Below are 23,483 nucleotides of genomic sequence, written 5' to 3' on the forward strand. Positions count from 1 at the left end.
CATGCTTATTTAGTTTGTATGTAAACTTTCTCCTCATTCTCGAATGGGTCAACACCTCTTGTGAAACTACTACTACTCCCTAGTCATGTAATAAACGAGGGAAACATCTTGATCACCAGTGCTAACCACGCTACTATCGTTCCCCAACTCGTGTCAACATGCCTAAATATAATTAAAGAGTCAATTATATCATAATCAAACTAACGCCTAATTATATTATATTATAATCCAAACCCATAAATCCTCAATAAATTTTGAATCTAATAAACTTCTTGTCAAAGTTAAACGACTTTTAACAAACGTGTTATTTCACATCTTAATATATACCATTCACTTAAAATGATGTGTTACACAACAAGACACAAATAAATATATAGGTCGTGTTCAGATTAAAAAAAATTCAGCGTTAATCAACAACCTATTAACCCGTCAATCTGATATTAATTACACCCTATAATTTAAATTCATATAGTTATTTCTTAACCTCAAACTCATGATTATTAATTTAATAAGACCATGAAGGACTAAATAACTCTTATGTAATTATCTTAGGCTATGTGTAGTGGAGGAGCTATAAATTGGGGCGTTTTGCGTCATGTGACGCTCAGTCAGCAAAGGGTGAGTTTTTGTTTTTGGGGTGTAATGGTGTATGGGCTACAAATGTATATATATATATATATATAAATATATATATATATATATTTATATATATATATATATATCACACACTTGTGTATAATAATAATATAAACACACACACATGTTGGGCGACAACAACACTCCGTCCCCGCCCCTTTTCGCCCAAAAATCGCCTGGGGGAAGGGGGGGGGAGCGGTGTTCCACCAAATTATCGCCGCTTTTCGTCCTAACCCACGACCCACTACGCATATATTTATATATATATATATATATATATATCACACTTGTGTATAATAATAATATAAACACACACACATGTTGGGCGACAACAACACTCCGTCCCCGCCCCTTTTCGCCCACAAATCGCCTGGGGGAAGGGGGGGGGAGCGGTGTTCCACCAAATTATCGCCGCTTTTCGTCCTAACCCACGACCCACTACGCATAGCCTAATTGTTTGTACTTATTGTTTGTATAGGTGTTCGTAAAGAAAACGAAAGGGATATATCGATAAAGCTATAAAACTTTTTATAGAATTTAATAATATATAGTTCCACCCTCTCCATCACCTTCTTATTCTACTACCCTTCTCGGATCCCATCCACCATTAAAGGATCCAAAAAACCTTCAACAATCATCTCTCTCTCTCTCACCCTAAAAAACATCAAAGGTTTTCCTTTAATGACACTTCTCACTTTACCATTTTCTTCAGAAACACAAAAAGTACAACCCACAAAGCGCAGAAAACAACACAAACAAAAACCCAAACCTAAAACCAAACAACAAAACCCACCACCACCACCACCACCTTCTTCATGGGATCAGTTCAAGAACTTGTTAACCTGCAAACAAATGGATGTTGTGGGGCCCAACAAGGTCCATGAAGAGGTCAAGAACCCTAACGGGTATTCCAAACTGAAATCTTGTAGCTCTATATGCAGTTTCAGGGATGTTGTGCATGGGAATACTAGGGTGGTTCATAGGGCTGATAACTCGCCGGAGAGTAGCAGTGTAGGCCTCAATTCCGACCTTCTTCGCCGGAAAAAGCAGGTGACTGACGGTGGGTCGTCTTCTTCTTCCAAGAGTTTAACAGGTTCGGTGAGAACTAGTGGCCATGGAAGCCATACGTCATCTTCTAGAGGCATGCAGTTCAGAAAGCTTTCTGGATGTTATGAGTGTCACTCCATTGTTGATCCTTCAAGGTTAATCTCAATCTTATATAATTTTGTTTTACTATATTTATTAAGTCTTGGTGTTTAGTTTTCAACTTTCAAGTATTTTGTTAGATTTCTGTTTTTGAACAGCGTTACCGAAAAATTTGAACCCACTGTCATATTTGTGAGGGCCGACACCTTACCACTAAATTCAGAATTTTGTTTTTAATGTCGTATACATGAAAAATTGAACTCACACACCTTAATTACCATTGAACAATAGGTTAGGGGTATTTGTATTACATATGTTCTATTTTTATGTGGTTTGTTCGAATTGAGTTATGAATCAACTTGAATTTAAATTAACTTATAAAAATTTTCAATTGGAGGAAACTGATTTGAATAAACCGAATAAACTCAAAAACTAATTCGCTAACCGCTTATTCTGATTTTAATGATTTACAGGTATACAATACCAAGAAGCACCGTTTGTGTGTGCTCAAAATGTGGAGAGGTCTTTCCCAAAATGGAGAGCTTGGAACACCATCAAGCTGTGAGACATGCTGGTAATCTTTTTATTTTTCATAAAAATAAATTTATATTACCCTTTTATTTGAAAATTTAGAAAATTAATCATTTAATACTATACTATATATAGTTTTAAAAAATAAACTATTTCTATAAATTGTTACTATTTACGTTCATCTGGCATCTACTCATGTTCCTCCTTAAAAACACATGTTACTATTTATGTCATTGGCATCTACCACCTCATAAACACGAAAATAACATATACATACATATTATTTTTCTTACATTGCATTGTCAATATCACATTTACCTACTCATGTTCCTCATTAAATAATTATAATATATTAATTTATAAAAAATTACCTTTTGACTGCCATCAAACTTGTTCACAAGATAAAGTATAAAAGAGGTAATTCAGGTTCAATCTCTAACATAAAGAGGTCAGGAAAACCCTTATGCATTACTAGATCAATTTGGTCAAAGAAACATTTGAATTGATAACTCTATAAACGTGATTTACCTGTCACATGATGATTCAGATAGACTATAACGTGGGCTATATAGGGTCGGTGAGAGTAAATTCTTGAGATTTTAAAACTCATATAAGAAAAAGAAAATATTTAAAGTCTAAAACAATAAATTTGAATTTTTGTTTTGAAAAATATATGTAAGTAAAATTTGTATTTAAAACTTTTACCTTCTATGAATGTACCCGTACGTGTAAATAAATGTTAACAGCAAACCAAGAAATAGAATAATTCATCCACCGACACTCTCACTTAAATATTCTAGCCTATTAAATGTACTTAGTACCAAGGGCATTTTCGTAACTTCCTTTTATAAACTTTTACTACAGTGTCGGAGCTGGGTCCGGATGATTCGGGTCGAAACATAGTCGAGATAATATTCAAATCCATCTGGCTCAAACGTGACCATCCGATCTTCACAATCGAACGGATATTAAAAGTCCACAACTCACGTCGTACCATCCAACGTTTCGAGGACTGCCGAGACGCCGTCAAGACACGCGCCGACGGTAATGAGCTTCTGCGCTTTCACTGCACTACCGTCGGCTGCGCTCTGGGCGCCCGCAACTCCTCTGGTCTTTGCACCACTGTCCCAGGGTGTGGTGTTTGCACCATTATTCGCCACGAGTTCCAAAGCCCAAAAGCTGTTGGAACCAGTGGTGGTGGGGACAGTGGTGCAGGAAAGAGAGGAGTGCGTACTACGGCTAGTAGTGGCAGGGCACATGACTGCCTTGGGGTTGATCCCCATGGGCGTAGGGCGATGCTTGTGTGTCGGGTTATTGCTGGGAAAGTGAAGCGCGTGGCGGAAGACATCCCGGCGGAGGAGGATGGGCCGTACGACTCGGTGGCAGGCTCTGCCGGGCTGTACTCTAATCTTGAGGAGTTGTACGTTTTTAATCCTAGGGCCATTCTTCCTTGCTTTGTTGTCGTATACAAAGCCCTTCAAAGTTGACTTTTTTAGTAAGTGTGGTTTTGTTTTTATTTTTTTAATCTATGATGTGATTTTATTTATGTTTTCACTTTGAAAACCATAATATGTTGAATGATTATTAACTCTTAAAATACATAATTAACTATGGATTCGAAAAACTATATAAATCTTTGGGTGTTTGATTATGTATTTACTGGTTAGATCACGTCGATTTACCAAAATTCTTAATAATGACATACGCAAGATGTAGTAATTATATAGAAAGTATCTAAGTATGTTCGTCGTTGTTTGAAAAAAAAGACTAAGTTAAAAGCTCTTACTTGTATTTCTTGTTGGGTTATTGTTTGGCATTTGGAAGCTTAGTGTGTCATGGCCGTAAGCATACATATTCGTCATTTGACTATAAAACGTAAATGTTACAAGTGATTTTAAATCCTTTTTTATCACCCTCATAATATTAAAAATAAAAGGATCAAATTACAATAAAGAGTCAGGTAAGCGGACAACAAGCTGTGCTTCACCCCCATTTTGAATGGCAAAACCGATCCTACTGAAAACAAAATTTAGTGATTTTAACAAGCTGCGCCGCCACCCCTTTGAATGGCAAACCGCCAACCCCCATTTATACAAGTGATTTGTTTGTATAAATGTCACATGACACAGATCTCTTCGTAGCTACACTTGCTTTGCATATAACAATAAACTTTTAACTTGTAATATAGAAACCGGGGTTGATTATGTTTTGAAACTTATATGTCTAATAAAAACTTTTGGTGATCATATAAATTTAATATATATAGTGATAAGTTTGATATCTATTGTAAACTAATGGTTAAGATATCTAGGTGGGATCTTGGAAATTAAGCTACACATTAGTCCATGCTTCTGGTGCAATATATTATTGGGAACACATGCATCTAGAGTCGTGTTTCTAGTGTTTGGGAGTTTGAGCTAAGGATTTCAGTGACAGATTATTATAAGTTGGAGTAGTTACGGGAATCTTATATTATAAAATCACTAAATTCAATCATTTCCAGGGAAGAACTATGCTTGCATGTGATAGAAAATGCGCAACAAATATGGGTTTGGGTTATACACATCATCCATCTAATTTATGTTATTATATCAACTGGTACCTCATTTTAATAATTAACTAATACATGTTTGATATCTTTCAAATAAGTGATATTTTTACATGGTGTTGAATGGACCGTTGAGGTGCTTATGCCTTGGGTGCACAGCATATGGGCAGGGCAGGCTCCAAAAATACAAAAAGTTTTTTGGGTCAAAGGCGAACTTTTATTTTTTTGGCCTTAAGTAAAAGAAACATTTTGTTGGGTTTAAACAATTTAATTATAAATGGACTTATTTGATTATGATTTAAGTTGTGTAAAAAACTTTTGTATAAAAATAAGCTTAAAATTGTCTCAAATAAGACTAGAACCCAAAACATTTTGGTTAGATGTCATACCCCTTTACCATTAGACCAAGCTAGTGGTTATGTAATTGTGTTGAAACGTTGATTACACATGTTTTTGATAAACATACATATAATTTTTTTTTAAAAAAAATCGGACCTAGCCGGGTGTCGGGCCTGTGGCCGTCGACTACCCTGTCATGCCTCAAAGACGGCCCTGCATATGGGCCCCCTTATGATCGAGCCATGATTGTCATGTCATCACTTATTAGTTATATTGTTACTTTGACCATGTGTAGTCAAAACGCCATATCCTTGGGTATTTTGCGTCATGTGGTATCCTATCAGCAATTGAGATTTTTCAAAAAGTGGTGTAGTGGGCAAAACGTCACAACTCTCCTGCAATAATTACATATATTCTCCTCTCTCTCAGTGGCGAAGCTTGGACCGAGGCACCGGGGGGGGGGGGGGGGCGAGCTCAAAATGTATACAAAATTTCACAAACGAGGGAGGGTCGGGTTCAAATTTTCAATCGAAAAAGGCTAAATTTACACTACGTATAAAAATTTTCGGCCGAAAACGGGTAAATTTACACTACGACAGAAACAAACAGGGGGACCGGGGCACCCCCGCCCTCAATGAAGCTTCGCCGGTGCTCTCTCTCCCCTCCACACACACAACTTTATTAAAATTCACGCAGAACTAGCGTTTTGTAGGAAATGGTCCTTTGAAAACGCCGAAGGAAAAGGGCGGGGGAGGGGGGGGGGGTATCCTTGGGGTTTTGAGACCAAAACGCCACACTTTGGCATGAGTACACATGGTCTTATGGTCCCCATGTTTGTTATGGGAAGATCGGTTCATTACCATGTCCATCCGTTTGTACTTACATGATCGGTTAGAGAATATGACAAAACCCTTTTTTTATGGATAATCAATTTGTGGAATGGTCTATTCACTACTATCTTTTGAACCCGTGTATTACACGGGATTTGTCAAATGACAAAAATAAATAAATTCTGTTATTTAAAAAAACAAACAAAATGAAATGTAAAAATAAATTAAATAAATCAGGTATGATATTTTAATTGTGATTCTTAAAATACTTCTCATGATTGATATTACGTGTAGCTTAACATACTATATAATAAATATAAAAGATTCATTGATGATGATAAACCGTGTTGCTTTAAATGCAAGGTCCTCCACAAGCCTTTGAGGCTATATTAGTTTTTATTGAAGTTGTTTTGAAATGAACCAAAGTCACTATTTTTTAAAATGACCCATACGTATTCGATGATTGCCTCATGTCAAATCAGAACGAAAGATGTGATACAATTGTAGTTCGAAATGCGACAAACACAATTTGGTAATAGGATTGCATGTCCGAAAGGTGTCTTCATATTAATCGCAACATATGATACAAATTTTGTATACAAAGAATTATTTTCGAATTTGTAGTCATCACTTTAAGGTCTCATTTACCATGTAAATTAATGTATTAGACAAAGTATACGATTTATGAATTAAAAAATTTTAACGTTTCATGACTTATAAAATGTATCTTCTTCATGTTTCACTACATGCACTACACATGGTGGATAATATGAACTTAATATAATTTTTCGTGTAACAATGTTTAAAAGATGATGATTAATGTGCATATAGGCAATAATCTTGAGTATAATGTTATCAGATTACATATATGCACACCTAAATATATACTTTATGCGATGTTGAAAAACCACAACCAAACCAATAATTGATTATATTTAGCATCAATTCTTTTTGAATGATGATTATAAACTTGACATTTATACACCTTTAAATAGTTAATAAAATCCATCTAACTATGCTATAACCCAATTAATGGTTTTGACTATGGATAATTAGGATAAATAAGATGAGATATTATAAATTATGATGAAAAATTAGGCTATGGGTAAATGTAGGCTTGGCATCTAAGTATCAACACTTTCTTTAATTAGTAGAGTGACATAAGATTTGTTTTGTTGAAATTGATTATGTAATAAATGTTTATGAAATAAAAAAACGAAATTTTACAGTTTCTAAAAGACAAAGAATTCGGTTTTATAACTTTTTAGAAAAAGATATGAAATACAATTACAGGACTCCAAATTTCTTTAGGTATAACTGATCATTGTTTTAATGCTTAAATTTTTTTAACTATGTTTAGAATATTAAATTAGAGATACAAATTTAATAATCACATTAATTGGAAATTTAAATTAAACAGAATAATTAAAAATTTATATATATGAAGTGAGAAGTCTTGCATAATTCAAACTAAATTCACGAGTCTTTATTATTAAAACATGTGTTGACAATTTTAATAAAAAGTAAAAGTAATGTATGCATTGAGCAAAAGTATGTTTTAGTTTTCTATTATTGTAAATAGTCATTAATGTATGCATTATATCTTGAGATGTAACTCATGGGTTAAACCATTTTCACCAATGACCCATAGATAGCATGAATTAAGGAGAAGAGAGATTAGAAGATTAGTATAAAATTTTAATCTAGGAATGAATGTGGTTAGGACACCTATGCATCATTATTTTTGTTTATTAGTATTGTAAGATTGTAACCTTGTGCAAATAACCTTCATAATATGAGATGAACAAAAACTTTTTACCGATATACTTTATTTTTAGATGATACCCAGCATCAAATTAACCGGGTCAGATGGATCGTGATTTCAGCATAATGATTGGATTAATCTGCGTATGCATTCATAAATTTGATCCTCACAATGATTTAGTGAATTCATCTTCCCAAACAACAATCAAGATCATGTATCTAATCGTGCTTCGTATTTTAAACAAAACTAAATAGCATCTTCAAAACATTTTGCGTTCTCGCAAAAGATTCTCTAAAGAACCAAAAAAAGTAAGATCAAAATTTACATTAAAATAAAAACAAAGCTAAACCCACCTCACACACCTTTCCTCTTCTTTAAACTCATGGTATCCTTCCAACTCGCGTTTTTTTCCGCAAACCATAGATTACGAAAAAAAAATCCACACTTGGGACATTCTACTACGTACCGGAACCAAATGTATTAGTATTACATTCTTTCAAACTTGTGTTTTAGCTCATAATTTCTCAAAGTTAGCTGAAACAATATTTTAAGCATGCGTTAAGGACCATCTTTGTAATTTTCCCTTTGTTATATTCGGATGATCATTTAGTTTACCTGTTTTGTAGTTCTGGTTTACAAGTATCAAAAGTTAGACCTGCAGTACTACTCGTTATTCCACAACGGTAACACGAATGTTACCCAACTCTATAACACATTAAAGACATGCTACTTTTTGTAAAATGACTTATAACTATACCCTTGTTATGTATATATAAAAAATAGTTAGTAGGATGCACATGGTATTCTATCAACTCTCCTTTTCCGTCAACAATTGGTTACGAAAAATCCGCACCTTAACAACCATTAACCGTGAGTGTATCTATGTCCCAATATTGGTCCTCGTTCAACTTTGAACTTGAACTGTTGAATAGATGAACCCAAACATGACTGATCACGTGTATTCCTATGAAAGGCATAAACGCTAACCCATACCCATTTAAAATCTGTTCATTCAGCTTCTGTTTTTTATGAATATGATTAACACCACGTGACGTAGTAATAATGTAATAACCAATTACTCTAGTTTAAATAATACGCTTTTTTTTTTCTAATTGACACACTTTTATTTTATATCCCTCGTGCCTAATTAATAGATATTCAGTTTATATATATAATTTTTTGGAAACAAGAGCATGTAGAGAACCCTTTTAATGGTAATCATACACCATTAATCTATTGTTATGTTTGATGATCCCAATTGTGTTAAAACCAGTTTATTCATTAGAAAGGCTAAAAATTATTAGTGACTATAGTTCAACTTTGAAATGATAATAACATCAAATTAAGTGGTCAAATGGATCGCGAATTCCAGCATATTGATTAGATTAATCTGTATGCTTTCATGAAAACAGAACATACTATTAGGCCAAACGTAGTGGGCGAAGGTTGGGGGCGAAATTGGGCGAGGAAGGGCGCAAACACCGCCCCCCGGCGATATGTGGGCGATTTGGGGCGGGGGCGGGGTTTACTTGTCGCCGGCGAGAATTGAAAGTAATAATATAATAATAATAATGTTACCGTTGTTGGGGGGGGGGGGGGTAACGGCTATATATAAAAAAACTTAAATTAAAAACTTAATATAAATATCAAACCAATTAAACCATTTTCACCATATCATACACAAACCCAAACATAAAAATACCAATCATTTTTATTATTTTCATACTTCTTCAAACTCAATGAGTTCTCCGGATTCCACGAACTCTGCCGAGATTTGGGATCAATTAATCAACGAAGAGTCGAAGAATTCATCAAATTCATCGACAAGTGGCGGAAGAGCATCTAGAGATCACGAACGAGGAGGACAAAGACGAGGACGGGGACGAAGATGAAGATGAAGACGAATAGATTAGTTTTTTTTTTTGTATTTTTATATGTATTTTGTTGCGGTGTGTTTTTTTATTATAATTTATTTTTATTATTTGTGTGTTTTTTTTAGTTTTATGTATTTTTTGTATTTATTTTTTAATTTTAATACATTTTTATTTAATTATTAAAATAAATTGGTTTTATTTAATTAGTTTAATTATAAAAAGAAAATAATAAAAAAAGAAACTGTTAGCCCAACTTGTAGCCTCTACACCATTACATCCCAAAAACAAATTCACACCCTTTGCTGACTGGGCGTCACTTGCCATAATTCGCCCCCAATTGTAGCCCCTGCACTACACATAGCCTTAAGAAGAACCTGTGAACTTACAAAATAAAATAATCTGCTCCAAAAGCTGTAATGTCAGAACAAATTACTAGGATCATATTAGCCCCAAAGCATATTGAACATTAATAGCGGCAACAAGTTCAGTCTCTCTATCTTGCTTTTAATATTTATATATAAATCTGGATGTTTGATTGAACTACAACTTTTCATCTGATTTAAAAAAAAAGAAGGTTTTTTTTAACGGTCATTACCTTCTTCGAAAAATTGTTAAAAGTGGGTTGCTGATCAAAGGAGAAGTAGCGATTACATGTGGGAGCACACATAACTTAGAGAAAAATCTTCCATTATTCCCAAGACTATTGATGGATTTTGAGTAGGGTTCACAAACAACAAGTGACCCAACACGCTTCGGATGCCATTCATAAATTTGAACTATAAGCTCACCTGTTTTCCTGAATCCCCTTGCAAAACTTAGTGATGACGCATCTAGTGTGTTAACATCAATAGTGAATAGCTTTGTAAACAATTTAAGAATGCCATCCCCCATCATCCATACATGGAAAAATTGTTTAGTGGCCTCTTCACCATGTTCAAGCACAACAAGAGACTCTCTTAGATTAGACATGAACACGTCACATCCAGGCTTGTGTGATAAACCATACGGGAGATTTACTGCTGTAAATTCTTCACTTGTTATATCAATTGAAATAATCAAACTATAAGGACTTAATCTACCATCCATAGTAATCTTATCAGTAGCAAGCCAATAGAGAACTCCATCTATAACTACCTGTGGTTAATGTAAAAACCTCAACTTGCTTCAAAGTTACACTTTCTATATCCCTCCACCTATCAATATGTGTAATCCTTACAATTTTAGGATCAGTAGTCTCACGACAAACCCCAAAACCTAGAACCGTTTCATATATCTTATTTGCCATAATAGGAACAACACCACCAACAACTTTTCTAATTAATGGATTCCAAATAACAACCCTCGTTGTTCCATAGAATTGTTGATAATCTCCGTACAAACATAACAAACCATGAGAGCTGCCTACTATGACGGAACTTTCAACCCGCAAACTTTTAACCAGCAATGTAATATTCAAAGAAACTTTATGTTGAGGGAATGTGTCATCATTAACTGAAACAAATTTTCGGTCAAAAGCAACGACATCGATATAACTTACAAGTAGATGTTGTTGCCCGTTATAACGAGCAATAAAATCAGAGTTGTGGATAAGCGACTTCCATGCTTTGGAGGCAGATCGCAGCCGAATCAACGATATGACAGGAAGTCTTTTCATGATCTCCACATGGACGTCCAAAGGTACATTGTCTGACATCTTGATTTTGATCACGTACGCCGATAAAGAACTTTTAGGGTTTAAAGCAAGGTAATGTTAATAAAATTCAATTTCTTGCTGGATTTTATTAACCAACAAGATGGGCCGGTACCGGTGCAATTCAATTTAAAAAAAAAAGATGGGCCGATTTCGGTACAAAATCTTATTATTTTGAAGTTTATGATCAAACAAGATTCTTTTTATTTTAAGTATTTGTTAAATCGCTTCGTTTGTAAGCTTTAGGTGGGCAGGGTGAGCGACTGTACAATTAGAACATTGTTAAAAACTTAAAATGGTTACTAATCGTAACTAACATCGGTCAAACGATTAAAACCAGTTTTTTTGAAATAAAAGTAAATTTAATATGTCAAACCCCGACTAGATTAATGCAGAAGCGTAATTTGAGAATGCAACAGATAACTCTGGTATCAACCACATTGTTTATCAAGAAATTCAATAAACTAATTTACGTCATATTACATTGGTTGGTACTAAGTTTACAAACTAGGCGAAAACACATAACCAGCTCTCGTGGATGCTTATTCTTTATTATATACTTGTATCTATATACAGCGATTCAACTTCACTCTTAACACCGAGCACGTAAGCAAATCATTCCAACTTTAGCTCACCTGAAAAGCATATTAAAATGGGTCAAACTACATCTAGTTGGTGAGTTTCAAGTTTCACAAATAGGAACGAAAACCAGTATACGTAATCATGGTATTCATGTTTTGTAAATATGCGATGTAATTATACCAAGCCACGAGTGAATCCTCGACCAGTTTCCATTACGTGGCCTCTACTGCCCACGCACTTCCTATGCCCACATTGACTCTATTTGCCTCAAGTATGTACTATGTCTAACACCACATAGCATGTTGCAAAAGTTTCGCATGGTCATGTGCAATTGTAAAAAAACATGTTCCGGCATACCCCTCCGGCCCTGTCAATTGGGTTTGTCAAACCAATAGTGCTATTCACATGTCTTCAGCTCGTATTTAATCACTCGTGTGGGAGGCCTTTCAAGTGTTAGCACTTAGATAATTCACATCATAAAAAGTTTTCAAGTACATAAGTATATGTAAACATGCTTTCCACCCCAAAAGTTCATAAAACAGTTTAGAAAGTGGGGTCATGAAACTCACCTTGGCGTAGTATTGATTGGTTACACGTGTAGTATGTATAATGCTTCGATTATAGCTCGTATCTTATAATCGGTATAGTACGATTAACACTGGTACAGTCTTTAAACTAAATCGGGCTGTTTATCTAGTCTGGGTATAGTTGTTACACCCAGAACATGTCATTAGTATTAGATTGTGACGTTGTACGTTATAAAATGTTTAAAACCATATTTGGCTCAGTTGCATCGTTTTTCATGCCTAGCCAAGTTGATCGTTTACGTGTTTCGAAAATAGGTAAGATCACACAATCTTAAGTAAACATACTGGTTGATAAAATGATTTGATATATAAATGAAGTTTAAAGTTTCGGTATCTGGATTGATCGCAGGGTTCGAATCCGTTTTCATACGGGTTTGATTATACAAAACGCGTATAATCCACCCGAATTGTCCGAAAATCTCGGAAAAAGTTTGTTTTTATCAAATTCATCCAAAACTATGATATTTGACCACTTTTGATGTTTTGACATACCAGTCAGTTCATTAAACACAAAACTGCCGGTTTCGTTAAAACATATATAATTTAAATCTTCAAATAATCATAACTATTTATGTAATTATATATAAATTATGAGAATTTTTATAAAATAAAGTAAAATATGTATAATTTTATAAAAATATTTTCAGAATTTTATACTTAACTATTTATTTATAAAAATTCATTTTATGTGTTATAATTAACCGATAATTAACACGTTTATACCAAACGATTCCCGAAAAATTCAATATTTTTCTAAGTGGTTATAATACTATAACATAACCCTTGTAAAATTCCAGAACCTAATTCTTTGGCAAAAATACCCTTTTGTGCATTTTTCGGTTGTTAAAACCCGATAATAACGCAATTGCACAAACTATACTTAGACATCTGGAAATGATCCAAAATTATACCAATGATCTTACCATCACATTTCTTAGTTCCAAACCAAAGTTCATGATTTTTCAAAAAGTTATTTTTCCCAAATAAACGCCAATAAACGGTAATAAATTCGCCATATAGTCTCCGTTTAATGAAAAATTACCAAACTTTAATAGGGTCTCACTTATATGATCCCTAATGTTCCTGAAATGTTTCAAAACTAACAACAAGCACGTCACAATCAAAGTACAAACAGCCCCTAAACGAGTATACAATAATTACCTTGTCAGTTTTCGATAGTTTTCGGTGGTTTTAACGACTCTCCGGGATTTGGGTCACAAAGTCAGTGTCTCTACATATCATATAACACAAAACCAAGCATAAATCATCCATAGTCCAGCCTTTTTAATTTGGTTTTCGGTTAGGATTTAAAACCGAACTTTTAAACCGTAAAAACATTACATCCATGTTCTAATCCGTGTTTTTGGTAAAAAATCTATGTGGCTCTGACTTGTAAACATGTTTAACATCAAAACATGATTTTAGGTGATTTTTAGGGTTTTTGGATGGTTAAACATATTTAATACTAATCAAGACATGATTATATGTTAATTATATGATTAAAACATGGTTAAATCTTCATTAAAATGGATCTCACCTTAAGGTTTGGCTGAGAAAACTGAAGAACAGAGGTGCTTGTGAGTTGGTTTGCCAAAGTTGGTGCAAAATATCAAGGTTTGGAAGCTTATTGAACAAGTTTAATAACAAGGGGGTCCCACCCCTACTTGCGACCAGACCAAAGGGGGGCCCTTGGGCCTCTCTTTTGGCCCATTCATGCCTCGGTTTTTGTGCCACATTTAAATATAAGTCCAAAATTTAATTTAGGTTCGGTTTTTCGCAAGAAAACTAGTTCGGGTGTGAAAAACAGCGCGAAAATGAGTGTTTTTCAGTCCATTTTTGTAAAATAAAAAAAATATACTGTTATATAAGTGTTTTATATAACATGGATTGCTTAGAACATGTTATATAAGTGTTTTATAAAACTCCAAAATATTTCCATGGATTGCTTAGAACATGTTATATAAGTTTTTTATAAATCCTTTTCGGCTTGACGGATGCTACAATGCTCGTTTTGGTGTTAACGATTGCGTTTAAACTCATAGCGTATCGTTAAACGAAACCTTTTTCGTTAAAATGGTTTTAAACGTACTGGGGCCTAAATATCAACATGTTAGCCACTATAATATATCTACAACTCATATATGACCCCTCAGTATATACACGGATCATAATCAGTATCGTTAGGTTACTCGTTTCATCACTACGAATAAACCGATTTATCGTTTACTCGCTATGTAGTAAATAAGATATACCTCGTTTTGTCACAAATGTCACATTCTTCCCCCGTTAAGAAATTCCATCCCTGAATTCGATGTGTCAACGGTTTTCTCTTTAGAAAACAAGTGTGGGTATTTATTTCGGAATTCGTCCTTTCGTTCCCAAGTAAATTCAGGTCCTCGTTGTGAGTTCCATCGAACTTTTACCAATGAGATTTTGTTGTGTCGTAACTGTTTGGTTTTCCCGTCCATAATTTCTACCGGTTCCTCTACAAAGTTTAGCTTTTCATTTACCTGAGCATTTTCCAGTGGTACTATTTCCGTTTCATCAGTTAGACAATTTTTCATATTCAACAAATGAAACACATCGTGAATGGTGCTCAGTTCTAGAGGTAATTTCATTCGGTAGGCTACGGGACCAATTTTAGAAATAATCACGAATGGTCCAATATATCTCGGGGCTAACTTACCGATCTTTCCGAACCTTATAACCTTTCCATGGGGATACTTTCAAAAATACTGTCGCCTATTTCAAAAGATGATGGTTTTCTACGAATATCGGTGTAGCTCTTTTGTCGGTCACGGGCGGCTTTCAGTTTCTGTTTAATCCTATGAATCTTATCAGTTGTTTTTTTGAATCAAATTGGATGTTGTAATTTGAGTATCACCCATTTCTGTCCAACCAAGTGACGATCTACATTTTCACCCGTATAATGTTTTATAGGCGCTACTTGTATACTAATGTGGTAACTGTTATTGTAAGATAATTCAATGAGTGGGTGGTGTTGATCCCAATTCCCTTTGAAATCCAGCACACACGCACGAAGTAAATCTTATAAGGTTTGGATGGTTCGTTCGGATAGGCCACCTGTTTGGGGATAATAAGCAATACTCAGGTCTATTCGGGTTCCCAAAGCTTCTTGAACTGCTTGCCAAAAATGTGAGGTAAAGTGACTGTCTCGGTTTGAAATAATCGAAAGTGGTACTCCGTGTCGGGATACAATTTCGTCAATGTAAATTTGGGCGAGTTTTTTTGGTAGTGTAGTTGTTACGAATCGGAATGAAGTGTGCAGATTTTGTTAATCAGTATACAATTACCCAAATTGCATTGTGTCCTCAGGAGATTTTGGGAAGGTGTATAATGAAACCCACTGTAATTTGTTCCCATTTCCATTGGGGAATTTCAAGTTGTTGTAACATTCTCGAAGGTTTATGATGTTTCACCTTAACACGAGTACAAGTCACACCTTTACTAACATAAGTGATTATATATTTCTTCGTACCAGGCCGTCTATAAAATTGTATCAAGTCTTTATATATCTTGTTACACCTAAACGGATAGAATTATCATGAATTTACTCGGTAAGGCTAGTCTTTTGACCTTGCCTGGATGGTATTTAATTTCATAATCCTAATCGTTTGACAGTTCTATCCATCTTGTTTGCCTCATATTCAATTATTTTTTTTACCAGATATGTGTGTAGGCTTTTGTGGTTTGTGCAAATTGTACACTTGGTACCATACAAGTAACGTCTCTAGACCTCAAATGCACAAACAACTGCTCCCACTTCCAAGTCATGAATGGTATAATTATTTTCATGTACTTTTAATTGTCGGGAAATATACGATATTACTTTGTTTCTTTGCATCTGTACGCATCCTAAACCTTTACGAGATGCGTCACAATAAACTACCAAGTCATCATTTCCATCTGGAAGACTTCATATTGGAGCTTCACATAACTTTTGTTTTAACGTTTGGAAGGCCATTTCTTGTTCTACTCCCCAGTCATACGTTCGATCCTTTTGAGTTAGGATGGTTAAAGGTTGAACAATACTGGAAATGTTTTCAATAAATCGTCGGTAATACCCGGCTAATCCCAAAAATTGGCGAATTTCTTTTGGTGATTTAGGTACTTGCCAATTCTTAACAGCCTCAATTTTACTGAGGTCTACTTGGATTCCTTGATGATTCACAATATGTCCTAAAATTTGTACTTCTTGTAGCCAAAATTCACATTCGGACCACTTAGCGTATAACTTTTCTTGCCTCAGTAATTCCAAGATTACCCGTAGATGTTGTTCGTGTTCCTCCTTACTTTTCGAATATATTAAGATGTTATCGATAAATACTATCACAAATTTATCAAGATATGGTTTGAAAACTCTATTAATGAGATCCATAAATACTGTAGGCGCATTAGTCAATCCAAACGGCATAACCAAAAATTCATAGTGACCGTACCGAGTTCGGAAGGCTGTTTTTGGGACATCTTCCTCCTGGATTCTTACTTGATGATAACCAAATTTGAGATCAATTTTTGAAAAATATTTCGCACCCTAAATTTGGTCAAACAAGTCATAAATTCGAGGTAGTGGGTATCTGTTCTTGATAGTCACTTTATTTAATTCCCGGTAATCAATACATATCCCAAAACTTCCGTCTTTCTTTTCACAAATAAAACCGGTGCTCCCCATGGTGAATAGCTAGTTCGTATAAAGCCCTTATCTAGTAATTCTTGCAATTGGTTGGACAATTCTTGCATTTCAGAAGGTGCCAGTCGATAAGGCGCCTTAGCAATGGGAGCTGCTCCTTGTATTATGTCAATACATAATTCGACTTGTCGGGTTGGTGGTAAACCAGGTAACTCATCAGGAACACATCTGAATACTCATGTACCACTGGGTTGTCTTCTACTCGTTTTTCATCAGGGTCTTTAGTTGTTACACTTTCCAAGTATAACGTTCAACCTTGGCGCAAATACTTTAGTGCCTTAAGTTGGGATACACTAGGTAATACGGTACCAGATTTCTCACCTTGAACAATCATTGCCTCATCATTCGAAAGAGGAATTCTAACTGTCTTATCCTTACAAACGATTTCAGGATTATACTTAGATAGCGAGTCCATACAGACTATAACATCGAAACTTCCTAGTTCTACTGGGAATACGTCGATAAGGAAGAATTGGTCTTTTAGAATAAAAGGGCAGTTACGAACTATTTGGTTAACAATCATAGACTTATTATTAGCGAGTTCTATAGTATAAGGATTTGTTAATTCACTAACCAACATTTTCCTCAATATTAAGAAGTTAGAAGCTACAAAACTTTTATCGGCGTCCGTAACAATTAAAGCTGAAGCTCAACGATCAAAAACTAAGTATGTACCTATTACTACATATGGGTCTTGTCGCGCTTCGCCCGATCCATTTACGGAAGCGCATCCCCTAGCTGGATAGGAAGTTGATGTTTGTCCTTTATTTTTTCGTTTTACTACATCGGGATTCAATTTGGGGAAGTGTCTCCTAAAGTGTTTCGTACTACCGCACTTATAACATGTCTGGAGGTTCACTAGGCATTTGTGGACGATGAGGTTGGGTTGTTTGAGACTGTCGGTTTGAAGTATTTATTATAATTCTACAACTTGGGGTATAATGCCCAATCTTTCCACATCTTTGGCATATGGCCGTTCGACATTCACCAATATGATGCAAGTTTTTCCACACTTTGGCAATGACCCTTTGTATGTATCTTGTTTCATGTTGGAACTGGTCATATCATAGTTTTGAGATGTAGGGTAGATTCGTTTATTATGAGATTTCACTTGTGTTCTAGAGGTATAACTAGTTCGTTTCAAACCGGACGATCGATAGGTACTCTTAATACACAGTTTCTTGTAAGGTCAAAAGTAACGAAGCTGGCTTGTGAACGGCACTTTCTAAAGTTGGGTGGGCTGTGGAATTGACTATACTTCTCACGGCTGGGTCCAGTCCCCAAATATAGCGCTCAATGCACTTGGATTCTGGAATAATTGACCATGGTACTAAACGAGTCAATTCATTGAAATGATTTGTGTAAATTAAATGATCAGCGCCTCTCATTTCCAAATTCCACAGTTCGTGTTCTAATTTCTGGATCTCATTTCTTGGGCCAAATTGTTCTAATTTGAGGGTTTTAAGTTCAGGCCATGTCATACTGTTAATCGTTTCTCGTCCCGAGTTTGTACAATCATATTCCACCACATCAAAGCATGATCCAGAAACATACTGGTAGCGAATTTGACTATATGGTCTGGTGAACATTCACTAATGTTAATTATGGACTCGGTCTTTTCAATCCATTTCACCAATCCGCAAGTTTCTTCAGTACCTCTGAATTCAGTCTGTTTAAAGGAGGCAAACTGCTTAAACGAATATTCTTGACGTTGGGGTTCTTGATTGTTACGATTATTAGCGGTATTTGGTCGAGTGTTATCATTAGTAGTTGTGTTGGTTTCCAGTATGGGAGATGGACATTAGTGGTGTTCAAAACGGGTTCAGGGTTCCCAACGATATTAACAGTCGGGCGAGTATTATTACTGCTCATAATGTTATCAGTAGTCAATGTGGTAGTAACGCCTCGGCCTACGTTAGTATTTGGCGGAGGTATATTATCAGTGGTTGTAGTGGTGCTCAGGGGTTGATTGACAGTATTATTGGCACGTATGCTAGCAGTGACTTGTGTTACAATGGTCGGTATCACTGCTTGTAATTGGCGAGCAATCAATTCGGCCACTTCCGCCTCAAATATAGGGTTATCTTTCTTCATGGCCATTCTATAACAATAATCAGATATATAATAATTAATACCGTTTCCACCATAGTAAACACAGTATCACGATATTATCAATTACAAACACACAACTATGCCAAAGAACACGTTTGTATTACCCCTAATCATTACTATACATATGCATCCAAAATTTAGCGCATAGGCTTAACATGGTATAGGTCAGCTCTTGTATATGCGTATCAAAATTTGTCACTAACAATAGACTTAACCCGATAAGGGTTAGTGCTTGCAATAGTGTTAAACCGTAAATAGTTCCCAAGTCAGCCCAACATGCTGCTGCAAATTGTTGCATGGGATGTCAAAAGACTATATACAAGCAAACTATACTATTAGTGTTCTACCCATTCATAAGTACATGGTACAAAAATCACACAAAAACAGCCACTAGGGCTGTAATAACCGCCATACAAACTCCCAACAATGTCATTGCCCGATCATGACGCCAATGGTTGTGAGCATTTGACCTCTGTACGCCTTCCACTTCTCGATGCATGTACCACATGTGATCTTGCATGTGGTGTCTGTGCTGGTTAAGGTTGTTTATCGAGTGTGATTGTCTTACTGTCTGATCAGTCACAAAACCCAACCACACTGAATCGGATAGAAGAGGTGGCTCTAGTATCGGTGTGGGCAAACCCCAGGTGGGAATAGGTATCTTAGTGACCTGGACACGTGATGTTTCTACCCTATGGTATGTAGACCGAGGTGGAGGAAGGGTGTGTTCCGGTGGGCGCACACTCATGCGGGCAGTCTGACGGTTCTTAATATTGGATAGGGTACTAGTGTTTGATGCACAGGTGGAGTAGGGGATCTGGGTGCTCTAATTGGTGAATGATAATCACTAGTAGCTCCAGCCTCTTGCCTAGTTGTTTCCCTAGAAGGGTCACTATCGCATATGTAGCCCGATAAATCAGGCTGGTTAATCGGCACCTCGTGTGGCACTACGGCGTCCCCCAAGCTCTCACATATTTCTTCCTCCTCAGATTCCTCTTCGGGGTACTCTTCAGGGTCTTCTTCTGGGTCCTCTTCGCCATTATGCGGTACTAGTACTTTGTTAGATAGACGATACTGTAGCTCTCGACATATTTCTACACAAGGGTTGGTAATAATAATAATAATAATAATAATAATAATAATAATAATAATAATAATAATATTTATCAATAATATTAATCATAATAAAATACATACAGGTATTCATACACATTAGTACAAATAATTATTTATATACATATATTTATTTAATATATATTTTATACAAATATGTTGCTATTTTTACCTATTAGATTGTTCAACGATTTCTTCTAGAATTCCCTCGTAGAAGCAAGTCTGTTATTATGTTCCGGACCATAATAACCCACTTTCCCATTCGAGTTCATTTTGAGAATCATCGGTATATATATTATTTAATATTATTTTATTCCCAGAGCTAATCGAGCCTACGGTTATATTAGGGTATCCTAAGGGACATCCTAATTCTTTATAACCAATGGCTCTGATACCAACTTCTGTCAAACCCCGACCAGATTAATACGGAAGCGTAATTCGGGAATGCAACAGATAACTCTGGTATCAACCAAAATAATATTATGATCAAGATCTGCAAGAACACGCGTAATTTTCAAAGTTTCAGGTGTATCATCATAATAATATTCTTCGCGGGGTGACGATTCGTCACTTGAGGACATAAGTACAATCACCACGTCTGAAATTAAAGCATTTAACGGTCGTGGGTTCAAGGAAAACGTACCTAAGTGGAATATCGCCTCAGAAACCACTGGCTCGGCGAGCACCTTAGTGGGAGAGTGGAAATGATCCCGCGTCTTGTCTAAGATGGGTAGAGCTTTCGCATCGCGGATGCGATTCTGTGGGCATCCAACAGTCTTCTCTGACAGGACGTTAAGCATTGACCCCTCACCTAGAGAAATGCAAAATAAGAATAAATAAAAATATAAAGAAAATAAGGAAAATAGAAATAACTTTCTTTCGTCCGCATTCTGGAAAAACGGTTCCAGATTTGGGTATGGCCACATGCGGCTCATACCAGCCCATACAAGGGCTTCCTCGGGTATCGCCCGCATTGGTGTAGGCTTCCAGCTCAACTTCTTGAACCACTCTTGATCCTCAAAACGAGCATTGTTCATGTCCAGAGTTTTATCGTTGGCTGGACGAGAACCATCGTGATTGGAATCACATCCTCTCGCATACAAAAAAATTTGGTTCTCCAATCATAGGCACTGCGTGGAGGCTCAGTGCCTACCACCCTCTTGGCCACGATAATTAAACCACCCACCACGGTCGTGCATCTTATAGAAGACACAAAGTTTATCAACGGTAGGCACAATGTCATTCGCCCTACAGACGAACTCGAATTGGCGAATCCGCAGTAGGCCGAAAGGATGAACCTGCGACAGGTGTATCCTGTGACCGGTCAGAATATTGCCTAGGAACTTGGTTATCGGAAACCTAAGATTCCCAGACGAAAAGTATTCTGAATACATGATATACATCTATTTATACATCTTGGATCCCTTGTAAAGTTTTGTTTATTTTTAATGTTTTCAGTTCGGTTTGATTCGTGTTTCGTTTATCTTTTATTAATTTAGGTCTTGAGTCAAGTTTCATATATTTATCATGTTTTAACTCTTTTGATGTCTTGCATGTTAAACTTAATTCTTTCTATCTTTTCATGCGAAGTTTAAGTTCGTTTTGCTCATCATTTGTTACATGATTACTTCACTTACGAGTTTTGATTTATTTTCATGTAGATGGTGGCTTGGTGATCAAGGGAAAGAAGGTCTAGAAGTTTCTAAACATTACTTGGAGTTAAAGGAAGAGTTTTAACAAAATCTAGCAAAGATATTAATAAAATAATAAAAAAATCCGGAGGCACCCCAGGAGCAAGCCCGCCGCGCGGCTAGGGTGCCCAGACCTGGTCGCGCGGCGCCTAGAGGTCACTGGTCACTCGTTTTTGCAAGTCCAAGCCCATTCTCGCTTATATAAACATCTTTATAACCTATCCGAACATAAGCTTAATTGCAGCCGATTTTGAGAGGGTTTTCCAAGGTTTTCAAGGTGTTTTGGAGCTAGGAATCAAGGAGGATCATCGAAATTTCATACCAGTGTTCAAGGGTCGATTAAGACGGATTCTCTCGTTCTTTATCTTCGTTCTTGTTCATTATCTTTCATGATGTTTCCCTTTGTTCTTTGGTTTAGTTATTTGTCTTTGATTATAACTATGCTAGACTAGAGTTCATGTCTACCTAGGTTTGATGAACATGTTTGATGCATGATTGTTGCTTTGGATGTATGTTTTGATTATGGTTTCGTTTTATCAATAGTAAAAGACTTGGTTTTGTTTTCATGATGCATATAAGTATTTATTATCTTGGTTGATTATTAACTATTGCTTCACATAGATCTTTTATCTTTTGATTGTGTTCTTTAGATTTAGGGTTTATGTTTAATCATTACTTGGTGTTTTGATTTTTGTGATTAAATGAGCCCGTTAGATCATAGAAGCTTGTTGATTGTTGACTAGGATTTTGAATGTTTTGCTAAATTCCAATAGCTGTAAGGTGAGGAGTTATTCATGTGTCTTGGTCAATTACATGCTAGGATAGATAGTGACAATATTCTTGCTTATTGTGTTGATCCATGTTCATGATGTCATGTTTAGCTTATCAAGTTATCTAGGGTTTAGTGTTTCGTAAGATTGCTTGCCTATGATACTATTAATTAACCCTATTTGATGACTTTGCGAAAATCAATAATACTGATTGCTTAATAATCTAATAATTGTTCTGTGGGATTTCGTTTGATTCGGTCAAGGGTCCTTAGGGTTTGTTAGATGAATATGTTTAGAAATCAGTTTCCATAATCATGTTATTTGTTCATTGCTTGATAATTGTTGATACATGGGATTCTTACCTAGGTAGATTCCTTCTCTTATTGGTTTCGATCTTGTGTTTAGTTGCTTGTTTCTCGTTTACCTGTTTATTTAATTTCCTTGTTTAATATTAGTTTTAAAACCCCCTTAAAACATTAATAATAAATAGTTGTGTTGTAAGTCGAGTCTAATTAGTTAATTAACGTAATTTATAGAGTCTTGTGGGTTCGATATTCA

General features: G+C 35.6%; 1 protein-coding gene and 1 pseudogene across 1 annotated transcript; one reads left to right on the plus strand and one right to left on the minus strand.

Annotated features, from left to right (window-relative positions):
* Positions 1–1,104: 1,104 nt before the first annotated feature.
* On the plus strand, positions 1,105–3,924 carry LOC143602115 (uncharacterized). Its single transcript, XM_077079355.1, has 3 exons — positions 1,105–1,838; positions 2,256–2,356; positions 3,178–3,924. Exons 1-3 carry the CDS (start codon positions 1,318–1,320, stop codon positions 3,798–3,800), a joined length of 1,245 nt encoding a protein of 414 aa, XP_076935470.1. The 5' UTR covers positions 1,105–1,317; the 3' UTR covers positions 3,801–3,924.
* Positions 3,925–10,260: 6,336 nt separating this feature from the next.
* LOC143608650 (putative F-box protein At3g17480) lies at positions 10,261–11,362 on the minus strand (annotated as a pseudogene).
* Between the last annotated feature and the right edge of the window lie 12,121 nt (positions 11,363–23,483).

This window comes from Bidens hawaiensis, unplaced genomic scaffold (assembly GCF_021521415.1).
Source record: "Bidens hawaiensis isolate Kalapana, Puna unplaced genomic scaffold, B.hawaiensis_p1.1 tig00000237_1, whole genome shotgun sequence".
Classification (NCBI taxonomy): domain Eukaryota; kingdom Viridiplantae; phylum Streptophyta; class Magnoliopsida; order Asterales; family Asteraceae; genus Bidens; species Bidens hawaiensis.